General features: G+C 39.8%; 1 protein-coding gene across 4 annotated transcripts in view; it reads left to right on the top strand.

The window, feature by feature from the left end:
• Positions 1-16,797, top strand: part of Gpatch2l (G-patch domain containing 2 like) — a 51,812-nt gene extending 35,015 nt beyond the window's left edge. For 2 of the 4 annotated variants that reach the window (XM_042692594.1, XM_042692595.1), the window contains exon 10: positions 2,625-2,708. In XM_042692594.1, coding sequence (XP_042548528.1) covers positions 2,625-2,663 — 39 coding nt within the window. In that variant the 3' untranslated portion in view covers positions 2,664-2,708. Of the gene's footprint in view, positions 1-2,624; positions 2,720-9,725; positions 11,466-14,072; positions 14,532-16,569 lie in introns of those variants that run through there. The other 2 variants (XR_006149434.1, XM_042692593.1) reach the window with 2 other exon arrangements.
• The last annotated feature ends 2,555 nt before the right edge of the window (positions 16,798-19,352 follow it).

Raw genomic sequence — 19,352 nt, 5'->3', positions numbered from 1 at the left:
CCATCCTTTTCTGCAAGTGCCCCCATGGTCTACAGTGGGAGGGTTTAATGCTCTTAGGGAAAGTACTGGTCCAGGCAGACTGTGAAAGAGCTTGGGTGGAAAGTATTCTGGCCTGAGGGAAGATTGTCCCTGAGGCCCAACTCAGAGGAAGCAGATGAGTAGAGCTTGTCTTCTCTTTAAGTTACTTGCTCAAATACTGGAGAACAATATTTGTATCTAAATGTATCTTCATTTAGTCATTCTGTTATTCTTTTTTTTCCACTGGCATATATTGTAAGCAGATTTCATCCCAACATTGCCATACATATGTAGAATGTGCTTTGATCATTTAATAATTCCCCCTCTCCAGTTACTATCTCCTGTTATTTTTTAGACTAAATTTGGTTTTTTGTTTTTTTTTCCTTGAGACAGTTTTTTTTTTTTTTAAACATATACCCAGGCTGACCTCAAATTGGAAAGATCTCCTACTTTTGCCTCCCAGGTGACTAGAATTGTGGATATGCACCACCCTGCCTGGTTTGATTGTTTGTTTTTTAACTCAGTAATTTCCTTAGTAACTAGGTGCCATTAGAATTATATGGGGACGAAGTTTTAAAATAAGCATCTTATTGATTGTGCTCCCACTTTTGCCCAACCTATTAAATAAGGATCTTGGTGGGGCGGGCATGTATATTTTGTAAAAGCTCCTTAAGCTAGCAACCATTTGCTACTCCAAATGAGTGTGATATTTTAGACATTAGCTTAACTTGTACAATAGATTTTTTTAACCCTAAATAGCTAAAAAGCTCTTCTGAAGCTCTTCCCAGTAATGCATCTCTCAGGTGGAAAACATCTTCTTAGGTTGTAAACTCTGAAACCAAAAAGAAAGAAAAAAGTCCTAATGACAGTCATGATGCATGCTTATAATCCTAGCACGTGAGAGGCCAAGGCAAAAGAATGCAGTTCAAGGCCAGGCTGGGCTGTAGTGAGTCCACACTATAATAACAGAAACAAAAACAAAACAACCAAAAACAAGAACTTTATCTGTCTTCTTTGAGTAGTTTGAGTGTTTCTTTTCTTCTCTCTCCCAATCTTGATGAGGTAGGGGCATAGAAAAATAATGCTTTTCATGTACTCAATCTAAAACATGTTATTCTGCCTACTATGAAATAGCTTTCCAACATGGAGATAGTCTTAAGAGAAACACTTGAAGAGGAAAGCATTTTTACAGAGTTTAAGGAATGTGCACGTTTTCCTTATTGCTTGTCTTAGTTTGCCAGCAGCGACTACCAATTAGGAGTTCATCTCATATAATCTTATTAATAAAGACTCCTTTTATGATCTGTGTGTGTGTGTGTATGTATGTGTATATATATATGTGTGAGAATCTTAACTGGAAAATGAGGGGCAGCACAGGAGGTGAAAGGTTAATGAAGAGGATGAATGGAATAATATGGTCTACGTAGTTTGTTTGCTTGTTTGAATACAATGAAACGAAGTTGTTTTGCAAAGGGAAAGGAATGAGGGAGAGTGATAGAAGAAGATTGGTTGAGAAAAATTGTTTATGTGCATTTAAGTGCCACAATAAAACTCCCTTTTTACATCTAATGTATGCTAATAACAATTGTAAAGTATACATAATATTAAATTTAGCATTTTAACTACTTTTAAGTGTTTATCCAGTTGACCATTTGATTTTTAGAATTTTTATTTTTACCAATTTCTGGTCAGCATGTACCTAATGAAGATCAGAAATGTCCCTTGTATGAGGTTGGTAGATAAGAAAATTATGAAAGAAGTGTAAATATGGTTCCTGTTCTCAAGATCCCTGTTCTTAATCTCAAGGAGATTAAGCCTCATTAAGGAAGGATGATGGATGTACACCAGTCAAATAATGATTCATGGTAGGTGAGGCTTCAGATGTTCAAAGCTTTGTGTAAAGGTGAGACTCAAGTTTGTACTTAATCAGGAGCCAGATCTGTCTAGTTTGTGAGAAAAGAGTAAGTGGAGAGCTAAACTAGTGAGCCAGTTATTCCGTTCATTATCTTTTAGAGAATCTTTGGCTTTTCTAGCATTGAAGAGCCCAGTGTATTGCATATAGCTGAAAAAACATAAGCTGTATAATGTTCAAATGATGGAATATATTATTAGCATGTAATTAATATTTTTAAAAGCCACAGTTACTTGTGATGTAGACAGTATTAAAAATCTAGATATCTAGTGGAAGAAGGGTTAAATTTCTTATTAAAGTTTTATGCAAATATCTCTCTTCATGGAGCATTAAACTTTTTAGTATGTCATCACTTGGGAGTAGGTATTTCATTAGTGAGTTTAGAACAATTATGGTTATAGTTTTCATGAAAAATAATTGTGCAAAAATCAGCATGTGATGAAACACAATTTTATTGAAATTAGTTTTGAATGTTTGCTACTCTGAAGTCAGGTAAAAAGTTTAGAGTGGTATGTTTTATGGGTTATGATCAACTCTGAATTCTGAATAACCATGTGTCAATACTGTGGCTGACAGTGGTTCCCCTTTTGTTAGTATATGTCTGTTGGGCTAAGGATTTAATCTGGGCTGAGTTTAATGCCTTACAATAAGAATCACAAAATTAAAACCATTTTTTTTCTTCTCATTTTTGTAGACAGGGAAACATACACTGGGGATCACCATGTACACGTGACATCAAGAGGAAACGGAAGCCTGTGGCCACAGCATCTCTGTCTAGCCCTAGTGCAGGTGATTTTTTGCAGCTTGAGCACCTACTGTGTGCTAGGAACTAAATTATGTCATATTTAGGAGCATAATTATATCTACTTAAATCTTTTTGTTTATTAATTTGTTCTGGACTAGGCTTTTTCACTGACTGCCAGCACTACCAATCTATCACTGCCATTACTCTACCACTCTACGCCACCTCCAGTTCTGGCCTTTTGCTGGCTAATTAGAGATTTGTCTGCCTCTGATCCTTAGATCTCAGCCTTCCAAGTAGCTAGGAATATAGGAATATAGGCCTGGGTCATTGGCATCTGCCTTGTTTTATGTAATTGATTGAAAACTGAGGCTGTTAGAATTTCCCCAGTGCTCTCTGACCCTAAAATCTTTGCGTTTTTCACCTTGTCATATGATTTTCTAGAATTTGAAATCCAGTATTCTACTATTAGCCATAGCTGATAGTAGCACTGCCAGGAAAATAGGTCTGTGTTAATGAAAATTGAGTTGAGAGGCAGTTTGGTCAGTAGTAAGGAATCATGTGGGTACCCTCCCTCCCTCCCTCCCTCCCTCCCTCCCTCCCTCCCTTCCTTCCTTCCTTCCTTTCTTTCTCTCTTTCTCTCTTTCTTTCTTTTTTCCTTTTTTTCTTTCTTTTTTAACTTGGGGAAGGAGGTTTAATTGGCATCTAGTTAGTAGCTGACATGATATTGCTAAACAGCTAAAATTTTATTTTCTTTACTAGTGTAGTATTTCACTAGGTATGATGTTGTGAATTTAAAATGGTTTATCAGGCTTAATTCTTTTAGTTTTTCATATAAAACTAATGTTTTACTTGGTAGAAACTAAAATAGTGGTGACCTTTGGTGGGAAGTAGTGACCAAGAGGGGAATCCTACATGTCATGAATCAGATGGGGCTTCCATGGCTGTTTGCATAGGTAGATTCTTGAGTTATACACTGAAGGTTTATGTACTTTACTGTATGTGTGTCATCAAGGACATGGGTATGGAATATCATAGATTATGTTATTTTCCTTAGAAATACAGGATGAACTTTCCTTATAAGAAAATTCAAAATGCTTCAGAACCTGAAACTTGGTTTTATTACCTTTTAAGTAGTTATACAAAAGAATTACCATTCAGCCCGGTGTGGGTGGCTCGTGCCTGTAATACTAGCTACTTAGGAGGCTGAGATCTAAGGATCTCGGTTCAAAGCAGGCCCAGGCAGGAAAGTCCGTGAGACTCTTATCTCCAGTTAACCACCAGAAAACCGGAAGTGGCACTGTGGCTCAAGTGGTAGAGTGCTAGCCTTGATCTGAAGAGCTGAGGGACAGCGCCCAGGCCCAGAGTTCAGGCTCCATGACCGGACCAAAACAAAACAAAACAACCCCCCCCCCCCACACACACACACAATTCCTGGATTGCATATGACAACTTGCAGTCTGAGAACAGGAGCAGTAAAAATATTGTATAAAATTATCTGCAAGGCTATGTGTGTAAGATGTTTATGAAACAAAAATGAACTTTGTATTTGAACTTGTGTCCCATCTCAGAGTAACTCATTTATGCAAGTATTGAAAAGTTCAAAAAATTAGCTGGGCTCCTGTGGCTCATGCCTGTAATCCTAGCTACTCAGGAGGCCTAGATCTGAGGATCACAGTTCAAAGCCAGCCCTGGCAGCAAAGTCTGTAAAACTCCAATAAACCACCAGAAAACCAGAAGTGGTGCTGTGGTTCACTAGCCTTCAGCTGAAGAGTTGAGGGACAGCACGCAGGCCCAGAATTCAAGCCCCATAACTAACAACAACAAAAAAAAGTACAAAAAATTCCCAAATATGAAACATTTCTGGTCCCAAGCATTTTGAATGAGGCATATTTAATTTATACTAAGTATTAGATATTTCTGATCAGTTGATAACTAAGTGAAGAATAAGCCTCAAGCAGATATGAAACCCATCTACCTTCTTTTGTTTAGTCACTTATAGCACACTCTGAAATTGGCTTCTTTGATGTATTTGGGATGACTGCTTGATGGGGTATGATCATACTAAACAATCTTGATCATAGACCTAATAATTATTATATATTTTTGAAGTGCTGTGTGGAGAGTACTGCATTATTCTACTTCATTATTTTTCATGTAAAGCAGCAGCTTTATTAGATTAATGCTGTTTTTATTCCCAATTACAGTTAAGAAAAAAATGAGGCTTAAATTACTTCCTGAATGAGACTTGTTGATAAATCCTAAGCCAAGATCAGATCCAATCCCCTATTATTCTAGAATTGTCCTTTTTATACTAAAGGTGTTCTATGGTTTTTCATACAGTAGAATTGATCAAACTGATCCTCTCTCAGTCTCAGGATCTCATCCAGTTGATAGTGTTAAAGCATTCTTACCTTTGTGTTTTTTTCTTCCTTATGTCTAGCTTCTACTTTTAGCTGTTAACTTTTTTTTTTAATATTCCAGTAATAGAGGGCCTCACAACATGCTAGGCAAATACTCTGTCCCTGAGCACACCAGCCCAGCTTTTCATTCTTTATAAGAAAAGAACCATTGGGAAGAATTTAAAATGCTTATTCGATATTAAAGTTTTTTAAATGTACCAGGGAAGCGCATTAAAGAAACATTAGCTTTAAATATTTTCCCTATGATGCCAAATCCTCTTCTCTCACTTGTTGACTAGGCCCTGCTATACTGAGCATTTTCTTTCTTTTTTTCCCTCCCCACAACCTGAGTGCCCCATGGAGGTGAAGGACATAGCCTGAGCCCATGCCATCAGTCAGTAGAACAAATGGGCTTGCTCTGCCTAACATCGGGCCATCTCGGATTCCACCTCTTTTATAGAAATGAGTGATGAAGAGAGGTGCGTCCTGCTTTGCCGCTGTATTAATACACATCAGGGGCCAGCTCCTGGCAGTAAATCACGCTACTGCATACATCTGTTATCGGCTCTTCACCAGTGTGATGAACAAGACTGCAGATAGAGGCTTCCTTGTGTCATTCTTTATAGGATTTTCCTAAAAGAATAAATAGCTCAGATCTCTGCCAACACTCTCCCCTGTCATTGTGATGAATTCAGCTTCTTTCTTAAACATGCAGCCACAAATCTTTTCTCTTTCCCCTTCCCCCATTGGTAGAAACTTTTGAGTTGAAATTGAACTGAATTTAAAGATATTAATAAGGTTAGAGAGGTAGAATGTGAAGGAATGGTGATATTATATTTGTCTTTTTGTTCTAGTGGTAGCAAAAGGCTAGGGAAAAGAACCCCTTCATTGAGTCACTAAGTAGACCCATCTTGGAAGTGTAGCACCTTATTTCTTCTTCTAATCTTCTCTTCCCTCCCCTTTATGGCTTAATAGCATGCAGATGTTTAGTGCATAGAGCTGTGCCCTGGACCTTAGGGAGTAAGTGTGCAAACCTGCTTCTGAGACTGGTGCCCCAATCTTTACCTCAGGATGAAGTAAACATGCTGTTTGATCTTTTAGAATGTACTTGGGAGAGGTTGGCAACATGGGTCAGTTGGTAGAGTGTCCAGCCAATGACTGAAAGGGTCAGGTACCAAGTTCAAATACTAGTCTCATACTTAAAAACATAAAAAGGAAAAAAGATGCATTTGGTAAAGAATAATTTAAAAAAAAAAGACTTTCTCTAAATATTGAGACTAAGCAGCTATAAGAAACACAAGGATGATGGGGCTGGGAAGGTGGTTCAGTGGTGGAGTGCTTGCCTTGCATGCATGAGGCCCTGGGTTCGATTCCTCAGCACCACATAATGCAAAAAGAAAAAACCTGGAAGTGGCGCTGTGGCTCAAGTGGTAGAGCGCCAGCCTTGAGCTGAAGAGCTGAGGGACAGTGTCCAGGCCCAGAGTTTAGGCCCCACGACCGGACCCCCCCCCCAAAAAAAAAAAAAGAAGAAGAAGAAGCACAAGGATGAAAACTAGAGTTCTTGAGATGATTTTCTTCATGAGATGATAGATTTGAGCCAGTTCTTCATAGACTAAACACATAGTATATGGGAACTGGGACGATCGGAGATTCTATTAAGAGGCTAGATTATTTTGGGTATTCCATAAGCCTTTCTTGACCTTCCTTTCCCTGTAATAGGATTTGTGACCTTAGAGCATCATTCAGAAGGATCCTTAACAGTTAATCCGTTAGTTACATGAGACTCTGAACATCAGTCCAATGGTATTAGTTAGGGGTGCATTCAGAACAGCAAGGTTTTTCTCCCTGATAAGCCCCCAATATGTTGTCCAATACCTAGCACATAGAATAGGTTCCCTAGATACTTGCTTTTTGGATAAACTAATAGTATCTTAAAATTGAAATAGTATTTTTAGGTATTATTCTATTATTTACATGGGAAATACTGAGTGACCATAAAAGAACATTTAGTAGATATGTGAAGTGTAAAGACAAGCAGGTAATATCCATGAACCCATTATCTGCTTTAAGAAAAAGAGTATTATTTTTGTTGTTTTTATGCTGGTCCTGGGCTTTGAACAGCACCCGGGCACTGTCCCCTGAACCTTTACGCTCAAAGCTGGAGCTCTACCACTTGAGCCACAGCTCCACCTCCAGTTTTTTTTTTTTAATTGGAGATAAAGAGTTCTGGGAACATTACTGCTCGGGTTGTCTTTGAACCGCAATTCTCAGATCTCAATCTCTGAGTAGCTAGGATTGCAGATGAGAGCCACTGGTGCCATCAGCACCCAGTTAACAATATTACTTAAAAAAAATCATTGTTATAAAGGTGATGTACAAAGGGGCACCCCTTCCCTCCTCTCTCCCAGTTTTTCTCTCCCATTCCTATCCACAAGTAAGAATATTACTTTTAAATGCTTCTTCCCACTTTGCTTAGAGGTAACAGTTACTTCGTTTTTTTCTTTTCAGTTATTTATCATTCTTTTGGCCTTTTTTTTCTCAAATAGTTGTTTGTCCCTGAGCTTTTTTTTTTTTTTTGCTGAAGGCTAATGCTCTACCACAGCTCCACTTCCCATTTTCTAGTGGTTGGAGTCTCATGGGCTTTCTTGCCTGGGCTCGCTTTGGACTGTGATCCTTAGATCTTTTTTTTTTTTTTTTGGGTCCGGTCGTGGGGCCTGAACTCTGGGCCTGGGCGCTGTCCCTCAGCTCTTCAGCTCAAGGCTAGCGCTCTACCACTTGAGCCACAGCGCCACTTCCAGCTTTTTTCTTTTTGCTTATGTGGTGCTGAGGAATCGAACCCAGGGCCTCATGCATGCAAGGCAAGCGCTCTACCACTGAGCCACCTTCCCAGCCCTTCTCAAGTAGTTTTAATACACATATGTATCTTCAATATATTGTCTGTTTTGGCATGTTTCTGAACCTTCTGTAAAAGAATTCAAACTATGTCTATTTGATGTTACAAGTTTCTCCCAGTCCTGTTCTTCCATTTGGATTTTGCTTTGCCACAGTTACTCAGTTCTCACTGCCATATGTCTAGTATTACATGTATAAGGGTAATAAATCCACTACAATTAAATATTCTTTAAAGACATTTAGATTGTATACTGTTTTATGCTCTCATGCAAAGTGTCACATTAGACTCTGAGAGAATAAGTGCAAATGTTCTAAACTACTTCACACTCATTAGTATAGCTACACCAAAACCTAGAGAGCACAGGAGTTGGCAAAGATGTGATTGGATCTCTGTGTATTTCTGATGGGAATGAAAAATGGCACAACACTAGAGGAAACTGTGGCAGTTCCTTAGAAAAGTAAATAAAAATGGCATGTGATTTAGTAATTGTTTCTCCATAAAGAATGAAAAGCAGGGGGCTGGGAAGGTGGCTCAGTGGTAGAGCGCATGCCTTGCATGCCAGAGGCCCTGGGTTCGATTCCTCAGCACCATATAAGCAAAAAGAAAAAAGCCGGAAGTGGCGCTGTGGCTCAAGTGGTAGAGCGCTAGCCTTGAGCTGAAGAGCTGAGGGACAGCACCCAGGCCCAGAGTTCAGGTCCCATGACAGGACCCAAAAAAAAGAAAAAAAGAATGAAAAGCAGATCATATAGATACTAATATTCACAATAGTCAAAAAGTACAGACCACCTAGATGTCCATAGCCAGATAAATGGGTAAACAAAATGTATATACACACGATCAAATATGGTTCAGCCAGGAGACCTATATTATGCAGAAATCTGCTAAATACAAAGAAACTCATGTTTGTATATATTTGTGGATGTATGAACTCTGAAATCTGAAATGAATCTGAAATGAACTCTGGGTATGCTCTTGTATTTTCTGATTTTTTTTTCCTTCTGTTAAAGAAAAAATTTAACATTCCAGTTACATTCCTGGGAGAATTATTGGACTGCAGGGTAAAATCTGAGCTTTACTACGTGCCACTCTATTTTAATGCCTATTTGTTCTCAGCAGTGAGAGCTAATGATGGTGGTTTGTACTACTGCATCAGGGTCATTTGGTTTTTTTGGGGTCCGGTCGTGGGGCCTGAACTCTGGGTCTGGGCGCTTTCCCTTAGCTCTTTAGCTCAAGGCTAGCACTCTACCACTTGAGCCACAGTGCCACTTCCGGCTTTTTTCTTTTTGCTTATGTGGTGCTGAGCAATCGAACCCAGGGCATCATGCATGCAAGGAAAGCGCTCTACCACTGAGCCACCTTCCCAGCCCCCGACCAGAGTCATTTGGAAATGTGTGGTAATGTTTGGTAGTTTTAGCAAGCCATGAGGCCCTAGTTTAAACCCATCATTCTGCCAAAAGGGGAAGGAGAGGAGCAGGAAAGAGAAAGGAAAAACAGAAACAGAAAGAGCCTGTCTGTAATATTGTTTAGTATAGCATGTGAATGTTCAATGGTTGACTTTTTACTACATTGTGAATTTGTGCTACTGAAGGTATTTGTTTTCTCAAATGGAGAAATGCTTAAAATTTTATGAAGAAAAAGGAAAAACCACTTGGGTTTAAAGTACATGAATTATTAGGATTAAGGATATTTTAGTGTTATATGTCTCTCCTTCTAATTCTTCTCCCCTGACTGTTTTCCTCCTTTTACTGCTACAACCAGTTCACATGGAAGCGATGGAGCCAGCTCCAGCAGCCCCGCCGACAGTGCAAGTCCCACAGTCTCCAGACTCTGAGTGGTTGATCAGGACCTCTACCATAGACAAAGCCACTGACTCAACTGCAGCCACGTTTTTTAAGACACCCCAGGAAAAGGGCTCTGGATGCAGCTAGAGAGCACTGTCACCACAGGACCTGAAACTGTGTGCAGTCTCTCCTAGCTCCACTGTCCAGTTCTTTCACTTCACACCTGGCTGAGGACTTGTGCACTTAGAGAATCATATTGTGGGAATCTTAATACTTTCTTTCTTTTAATTAGTAAAGTATGGAAGCCACAATTCAAGAGAAGGATGCCTATGCTATGTCCTGTTTATTACGTTATTATCCTTTTATCTACAGCTTCCGTTAGAGAGCTGTTGCTTTTTTGCAGATGTTGTTCCTGAAATACTAGAAATGGCTTTTGCATATCTTTTGTATAAAGCTTTTAATATTTGAGGAAGTCCCAAATTTACATCCAGTTCCAAAACCAATTCCTGAATGGAGCTTTGCTTGCAGGAGATGAGGCTTGCTGTTGAACTAGGCCTTGGTTCATCTAGAGTGCCAATACCATATGTCAATCAAGGTTTCAGTTTGTGGCCTCAAGAGACACCAGCAGCATGGGAACTTCATGCCTGCAGCTGGTGTAATAGGATCACCTGCAGCTGCATTGTCCTTTCCCTCATCTCCAAAGTTGTTCTGCTGAAAGAGGACATTGTCTATACATACACATTGCTGTAATGATATGGAGACATAGTTTAGGTGGGCAGCAAACTTGACATGGTCAGTGGATGATGTCATCCTTCAGGTCTCTGTGTAAGCCTTATGTCCTAAGTGGAACTTCACTGTTACTGTTAGAGGTCAATGACCTACAGTAGAAACTGACACTTTTATTATAAAAATGGTTTCTTGGGGCCATGATTTGGAGAGGAAAAAATGTCTTTTGACATGCCTTTCTACTTGGTGTGTTCATGACTGCTCAGCTGCATGTAGAGTTATATATACAGTCGTGCCTGAAGTTGGATATTACTTTGTCAAATTGAGGAATAAGTGACTGCCGGGAGCTGCTGGAGAAAAGTGACAAGCTTTCTCAAAAGTATTATCAAGAATGTCTGTCATGCAGGGGTCTGGTTGACAGAGGGTTCTTTTTTTGTATGAACTGAGTGCTTTTACTCTGAAGGACATGAAAGCTGTTTGTTACATGCTCACTGTTCTGGTCACCTGGGAAAGGAGCATGTGCATACACACATGCCCCGGTGTTTTGTTTTAATGTAGGTGTGGGTGGTACTGTGCTTCCTTTCCCTAGAGTGAAATTGTCCCTCCCACACAGAGTGTAATTATTGGTGTGTTGCTTTACTGTGTTCTCTTTAAAAATTACAGTTCCTATCGGTGGAAACTCCAGAATTTCGTTGTCAATGAGGTGGGCAGGTGGTTGGGTATGAATCTTGTCATTGTACTTTATGTAAGTGTGAGATGATATGAGTTGGCCCCCACAAGGGATATGGTGGAGGCTGGGGCAGATGGAGGATGTGGGATGGGAGAACAGTGTTAAAGCCCAGGCATCTTCAGAATCACCCCTGAAGGAGTGAGAGTTCTGTTGGAGTGTCAAGACTGCACTTCTGTTCCCTGTGAGCTGTACCCACAGAGGTAGAGAGAAGGTGGTGCCTGTTAGCTCTACTGGCTCTACTGAATTATCTCAGTGATGAAGGTAGGTTTTGTTGTTAAATGAATTCTCACCTAATCCCACAGTGGACTATTGGACACAATTTTAAAACGCGTGATTGGATTTAAGGGAGAAAACTATGAATGATCCTGTTTTTCTTTATGTTATCCTCAGTGGCTCTTGCAGAAATCGCTCCTGTGACCAAGGCATGGTGCAGAGGTGTGCATCTTCATACCATGTTACCTAGTCAGTCTACCCATGATATAAAACCTTAATTATTTACACATCTCTACGGAGATATGCCATTTTACGAAAACAGGGTTGAGTGATTTGCTTGAAAATCACATGACAGCAAAAACTGAAAGCCTAAACTTCCAGATTTTTCTTCATTGGATTGTAATCTGTTGTTTTTTGTTAATGGATTTGAGTCAGTCTGAGAGCCACGTTTTTATGAGAGCTTTCCATGAATGCTTATCTTTCTTGGGCATGCTTTTCTATATATTTTTTAATACTTTTTAACAGGGATTACCACAGGAATGCAACATTACCTGTAATAAATGAGAATAAAATTAGTCACCTAAGACAATAGAATATTAAACAGGCAAATACTAACCAATGCAGAGTTATAAATTATGCTTCTCATTTTAAGGTGCTGGATGCTAGATTAATCAACCTTGATTTTCTGTATTAACCATTTCTAGAGGCTAACATATCAAGTGTATTTAAAATTTTCAGTTTCCTTTTTATAATGGCATGGTGTTTAGAGTCATGAATTAAGAAGAGTCAGTTACCTTTCAAGAAAAAGTATAGCTTTACAATCAGGTTTTGTAATCATTGTTGAAGAAACTGCTGGTGTTGCATACTTTGAGGATGATGGTTGAGCTCAAGTGTTTGACCTGCTCAAAAGTAAAACTGAAACTGAGTTCTTCTGTATTCATAGGTTTTTGACTCATCCCATTTGACTATACAAAGCATCTGTCTGCATCCTGCTTTTTGTGTTTTTTTTTCCCCCACAATGGAATAAAGTCAAGACAATGTCTACTTGCATGAAAAACTTTGATAAGTTAGTTTTCCTTACCTAAGGTTATTTTTCAGATGCAGCATTCTAAAGGGATAACTTCATTTGTATTAACATTCCTGTATTGCTTTTTGGTAGTAATTGAAGAGTTTAGTGGCTATTTATGTTTTATCATATTTAAATGGGGCAGAGTAACTTTGAGTAGCAGATTAGAAAATAGTTCATACTTTCAATTGAATTAGTTAAAAACCAATTGCAGTGAAAGATTTCACATGTTTTACTGGATTATGAAATAGGATCTAGCCATTGGCAGTGGTAACATCGAAATAAGTGGCATCCTTTGTTAAGTCACACTTAACATGTAAGACAAGTAATTAGGTGTGAATCCTAAAAAGATAAAGATTGAGCTTTGTATTTTGAGATTTGAGACACTGTAATAGCTGCATGTCTTCCACAGCCTACAAGTTGTCATTGAAGCCACTTTTAATTGAGAAGGTGACAGTTGTAGAGATGAAGGAGCTGGTATGATGAAGTTGTCACTCGGGCTCTAGGCAAAGGGTCCGGATTGTGCCTGGCTCATTTCAGGTCGTTGCTCTAACATCATGGCTGTGGTGTGAGCAACATGCAACCACCTTCACACTGGAGAGGAGGAAAAGACTGTTGAAAAAAACTCAGCCTAGCCGGGCACTGGTGGCTCATGCCTGTAATCCTAGCTACTCAGGAGGCTGAGATCTGAGGGTCATGATTCAAAGCGAGACCAGGCAGGAAAGTCTGTGAGACTCTTACCTCCACTAAACCACTAGAAAACCAGAATGGTGCTATGGCTCAAGCAGTAGAATGCTTGCCTTGAGCTGAAGAGCACAGGGAAAGCGCCCAGGCCCAGAGTTCATGCGCCACGACTGACAAAAAAGCAAACAAAAAACCTCAACCTTGAAGCTGAATTCAGTTCCTGTGTGTTTTGTGACACTTGTTTGAGTTGAGTGTGGCCTGCTCTAGCAGCTGTCAATACAGATTTGGAGGTGTATCGTAGAGGGTGTTGTGGCTCTCAGGGTAGTATGAGGGATCATATGAGAAGTTTGTTCTCGTCAACTGCTTCCTTTGCTAGTGCTGGATCTGCTAATTGTACTTAACTATTTTCTTATCTTCCCCTCCTGTTAAGACAGCAGAGTTTACTGCTGATAGCAACAAATAAGAAAAAAAATCATTAGAAACAGAAACGAGATAGGTGCTGTTGACTTACACCTGCAATCCTAGCTGGTCATGAGGCTGAGAGGATTGTAGCTCAAAGCTAAACTGGGCAGGAATATCCATGAAGTGAGAGCTGAGGCTCATAGTGGTAAAGCACTAGCCTTGAACAAAACAGCTCAGGACAATGCCCAGATTCTGAGGGCAAGCCCCAAGACAGAAAGAAAGGAAAACAAACACCTGAAACAGCAGAAGGTGACAATGGTAAATTCTACAATTGAGCACTGAGTGGCCCAGAGCACCTTTTTTCCTGTGTTAAAAGTCTGAGAAACATGAAGATCCTCAGCAATATGGACAAAAAGATGAGCAGCATAACTAAAGAGTGGACTGTAAGGTTGTAAGTCCAGTAAAACAATTATGGCTAAAAGAACCTATTTTCCTGAATGTAGACAAAACTGTCAAGACTTGGGACTAAAACATTTCAAACACAATATTGAAGAGTGGACTGAAGATGTACATGAAGGAAGCAACCTTGGTGAGGCTGGGAAGTCGGAAGGCAAAGAGAAAAGAAGATGCACCAACCAGGGGCTCAAAGGGTGTTCCCTGGTCCCAGTGGTCCCCTAAGTTGGCAGCCTGCTGATCCAGAGATGGGGTGGGGGAGGCCCAGCAAGCTTCTAACAAGCTCTCCAGGGTATTGAATATAGGCACTGAACCACAGTTGAATAGAGATGTCTTAACATACCAGTATCATAAGGTCAGGTGCTATAGCTCCTCCAGAAGTAAAGTCTTTTGTATATGACTACTGTTAATGTCTATTTCCCAGATTTTCTCTTGGCAGGATCCTGAAAGATTGGAAATACTGAGAAAGGATGATATGTAAGATGGATGGGAAGAACCTTTTTAAATGGGTAAATATGTGCTAATGAATTTTTTAAAGCTACCTTGGGTACATAGCAGGTGTACAATAAATGCCACTTATATTCATGGTAATCTGCTAAGAGAGTTCAGAGTATGCCGAATCAGTTCCCACAGCCCTGCTTCCCTGCCCTGATTTGGTGAATATCGGACTGGGGATCACCAACATCTGGCTATTTTTGTTGTCTCAGTCATGAGTTCACTGTTTCAGAATATGCTGCCTTAATTTTAAGAGCTTTGAAAAGAAATCATGACATTTTATTTATTATTTGTGTCATTTGTAGTAATGACTTGTTGCTAAAACTTGAGGAGTCAAGTGCCCAATTGCTAAAGTTACTGTGACTAAGGAGTTTGTGGTATCTGCCAAAATGTGCTACAAGTTGTCCCATGTTGCTTCTTCACTTTTGAGGGGCTTTTAATTCTTATTTTGGTGAGTAGTGCTGGTGGTGTATGCCTATAATCCTAGCTACACAAATGGCTGAGATCTAGAGAACCTCAGTTCTGAGCCAGCCTGTGCAGAAAAATTGGATAAACTTTAAAATAACCAGCAAAAGACTCAGCTGGAGGCATGATTCAAGTGGTAGCCAATTGAGCAAGCAAGGGTGAGGTCCTGATTCAAACCCCAGTATTGTCCCCCTCCCCCCAAAAGAAGGCTTTTTAAGACACCAGTTAATTAACATTTTCTTTCTTTAAAAGTTCTGACCCTTGCAGATTTCTGTTACTTTCAGTTGAAAAGTGAAAGACAAGTGTCAGAGAATATAAATATGACCATTTCATCATTATATATCTATATATATATCTATATATATAGATATGTTATTTTTTCAATTGTCCTGTGAAAAATACCTTAAGACCAAGCAAATTGATGCCACCCCAAAATCACAGTGACAACTCAAATTGTTCAGTATTTATCTCAGGCAGTGCCTCCTTTGATTCCAGCAATTTTGTGAACTGGTCATTGTAAAACCCTTGCAACCTCCACCTCTCAATCCCACCAACTACTGTCACTTCTCTGGGGCCCATAACAACCTTAGGTAGAACTTCCCACTCTCACAGATCCTCCAATGCACACTTCCTCACTTCTTCCTTCTTATAACTTCGAAAGAAGAATCCTGTGACCTAGGCCCTCCCCTTAATCCATGCCATGTTCAGTCTAATACAGTCTCTCAATCCTGTCACATACAGTTTTGCACTTTAATATGTTCAAAGCCATCCTCTTCAAGCAAAAATGCCCTTCTTCTACCCTTTGATCTCTTGCCTACCACTGAAGTATACTGCCCTCCCCTGCACTCTTGTCTATTAATTCTGCAATCCAATGAAGCAGTTTTTTTGTTTTTTTAACCCTGGCTACACATTAGGATCACCTGGGGAGCTTTTGAAACAAATCTCCATTCCCCATTCCCCAACTGGACCACAGACCAATTACATCAGCTGGGGGAGGAAGGGATGGCTTGAGTCCTTTAAGAACTGCAATAGAGCAGAGAACAGCTATGCTCAAACCCACCCTCACCACCATTAAAGTTCTTGCTGAGTTCAACAGTGATTTCCAGCTGCCAAAATTTAGTCCTTGAGTTGATCTTTATAATATTGGGATTGTGAAATGACTTCCTTTTTAAAAAAAAAAATTTTTCCCCTTTTCTGCTCCTTCCTGATTTGTCTCTCTTTTTTTTTTTGTTCTTTGTTTCCACAGGCAAGCAGATTGGTTTATAGGCCAGTCCCACACCACACAGACTAGATGTCTTTCTCTGTCGCTACTCCATTATTTCAATTAACATATGCTAATGAGTGCCTTTGACATACTATCTTAATACAGTAGCTTGAAGGACAGACTGAGTGAAGCACTCCATTAATAATTATTGTAAACACTAAGGACAGCCTACTCAAGGCCTCTGCTCATACATTCCTCCTACAAACCACCAAGGGAGAAGATACTGCTAATCAGAATCCAAGATGGGTCAGCCTGTTTATTAATGGGTAGAACTGCCATTCATTCGGGTTTGTGTCATGGTTCTTCCTCTTTCTCCTTCCCAGAATCTTGAACTGAGAAGAGGACCCCAAGTCCATTTCTACATAAAGATGCTTTCCATCAAATGTTTTTTTTTTAGTCTGGCTTTGTACAACCAGTCAGTGTTTGGCTGTAGGTGATGAGACAGACATACTTTCTTGTACCATTTTAGTTTTGGACTCCCATTTTATTAAGGAAACTTTGTTGTTTTAGGCACTGGCCTTGCTATTAATAAAGTGGAACTTGATTTCCCACCTCACTGTCAATCACTGCTACTGTGGCTCTGGGTCTATGGATGTCCCCTCTCATAAGGAATCCTGTGGTTCCTGACTGATAAATCACTAGTTTCTGATTTAAAATTTAGTGTAGGAATTACTGTTGTATGCTAGCTATAGGAAGCTATAGGGCTTATCTGTATTCTCAAACTTCAACTTGGGGTGTATAAATTCCTTCAACCCAGAAGTCATATTTAAGGTACTGGACAGCCAATATAAATAGCAAAGGTCCTCTAGAGCCATAGCTTTGGTCACTGAACTAAGTAAACATTCACTGAACACTGACACTGAGCCTGGCTCCTTAGGAACCTCTAGGGAAGAAGCTAGTTGCACTAAAACAGGGTATTAAGGTCCCTTACATGTACTATTTGCAACCACTAAACCTTTTCACAGTCCCTAATGATGATGAGTATTTACAAAGTGATTATTCTGTACCATCTGTAATCTCTTCTTCCTTAATAACTCTAGGATAATTACTTTTAAAGTAATGGACTAGATTTATAGTTAAGATTAACTTGTTCAAAGTTGCAGAGATAATCAGCATCTGACAGGATTCAAGTCTGACATCAAGATGTCTGATCTCAACTAATATCTCTGCATAATATAAGTGAATTGTTGGGGGCTATGCACGTAAGAATGACCCCATGGGTCACTGCACAAGGTAGGCCAATTGGTGAAAGGTTTTACCACCAACCTGTTGCTCCTAGTGGGCTGTTCTTCTGTCCAGCAACTAAAAGGGGTTCATCCCCTCTCTGGTCTACAACATCAAAATGAAATAGGAAATTTCTGCGATGTCTTCTTATAACAATATATATTGTATGTAAAAGTGATGAGACCAAAGAAAAAGTCAAGAAAAGCTTCCAAACCTATGGCAGTAAAAATGCCTTGTCTCAACCTGTAATCACAGCCCTCAGCAGAGCTTGAGTTAGGGCCTAGCTTGGGCTACATAGTGAGGCCCACATCTCCAAGTAAAAGAAAATAAAAGGTTTACTATTTGTTTGCCAAGGTAGGAGGACTTGTTTTGAATTATTGAAGATAGGTGGCAGACTGCTTTGAACATCTTGCTAATCATCTCTGACTACTAAGCAAAGTAGGTGCCTTGATAGTCTTGGCTTTTAGAAATCCTGAAGAAGACATTTATTGCCAAGCTCTGCTAGGATCAGGATAACAGGTAAAGCATTTCTGTTATGAAGTTCATAGTCTCTGATGAAGAGAAGAAAAGCTTATTTGTGGGGTGATAGCTTTAGGGCAAAGATGTGTTCCTGGAAAATGGGCAGGAGTTAAGTGAAGAAGAGAGGATGATGCTCTCCAAGAGTAAAGAGCAAAGCTGGGCACCAGTGGTTCACGCCTGTAATCCTAGCTACTCAGGAGGTTGAGATCTGAGGATCACGGTTCAAAGCCAGCCCGGACAGAAAAGTCCGTGAGACTCATATCTCCAATAAGCCACAAGAAAACCAGAAGTGGCACTGTGGCTCAAGTGGTAGAGTGTTTGCCTTGAGCTGAAGAGCACAGGAACAGTGCCCAGGCCCAGAGTTCAAGCCCCATGACAGACAAAAAAAAAAAAAAGTAAAGAGCATGGTTGGTTTAGACCACTGTAAAGTAAGCATACAGAAGATCAAGGAGAGGTAAATAGGAGACAATGTGAAGGTGCTGATGTACACTGGCTTGTTTGATTTAGAGAGCTATTGTCCTCCATTGAGCTCAGGTATAGTCATGAGAACCCTACTGTATGGGTCCATGGTGCAAATATCAGAACTGAGATGCAAACAGGTTTGCATTCCTTTGGTCACATTCCTCAGGAAACTTAACCAAACCCACCTATTTGTAGGAGCTACTGACTGCTTAAGAGTAGATTGAACTGGAAATCTGCCCAAGGCTAATGCATTTCCTGATGCATAAGTCTGATTGTTTCCTTCATGTTTTCGTCTTGGGAGAAGCTATACAGGAAATATGTGGGCTCAAAATGTACAGGATGATGGGCCCCAGTTCCCAGTACTGTTCTTTAGTAACCTGGCTGTCACTACCCACAATTGGATGAGCATTTTGTTTCTCAATAGTGACAGTCTGTTGATGCCATCATACCTTTTAGACTTAGCAGCTTGGTAATTTGACCATCCCACTGGCTCACACTAAACTGGTCTCATGGTTTGAGTCTCATTAATACCATGTTATACTTGAAGCTTACTGAAGTGAAATGTGTGTGAGTTTGACCATTTTTCCTAAACAGCTTCTAACTGATCAGCATGTTAAACCAGTAGCTTTTGTTAAGAAATAGGTAAGTGACTGTTCATGTTATATTATTAGAATGTTTTTGTAGAGAGCAGAAGTATATAAATTTCATCATTGTTTAGCTTAGAGGATTAAAATATATTGACTGCCTAGCTGCCAATGGCTCATGTCTATATTCTAAGTACTAGGAGGCTGAGAGCTAAGAATTGAGGTTTTGAAGTCAGCTTGGGCAGACAAATCCAAGAGACTTATCTCCAACTAACTAGCAAAAAGCCAGAAGAGGATATGTGGCTCAAGAGGTAGAG

This window comes from Dipodomys spectabilis, unplaced genomic scaffold, assembly GCF_019054845.1.
Source record: "Dipodomys spectabilis isolate Male_0828 unplaced genomic scaffold, ASM1905484v1 ptg000157l, whole genome shotgun sequence".
Taxonomy (NCBI): Eukaryota; Metazoa; Chordata; class Mammalia; order Rodentia; family Heteromyidae; genus Dipodomys; species Dipodomys spectabilis.
The sequence above is the reverse complement of the archived record's forward strand: the minus strand, read 5'-3'. Positions and strand labels throughout refer to the sequence as shown.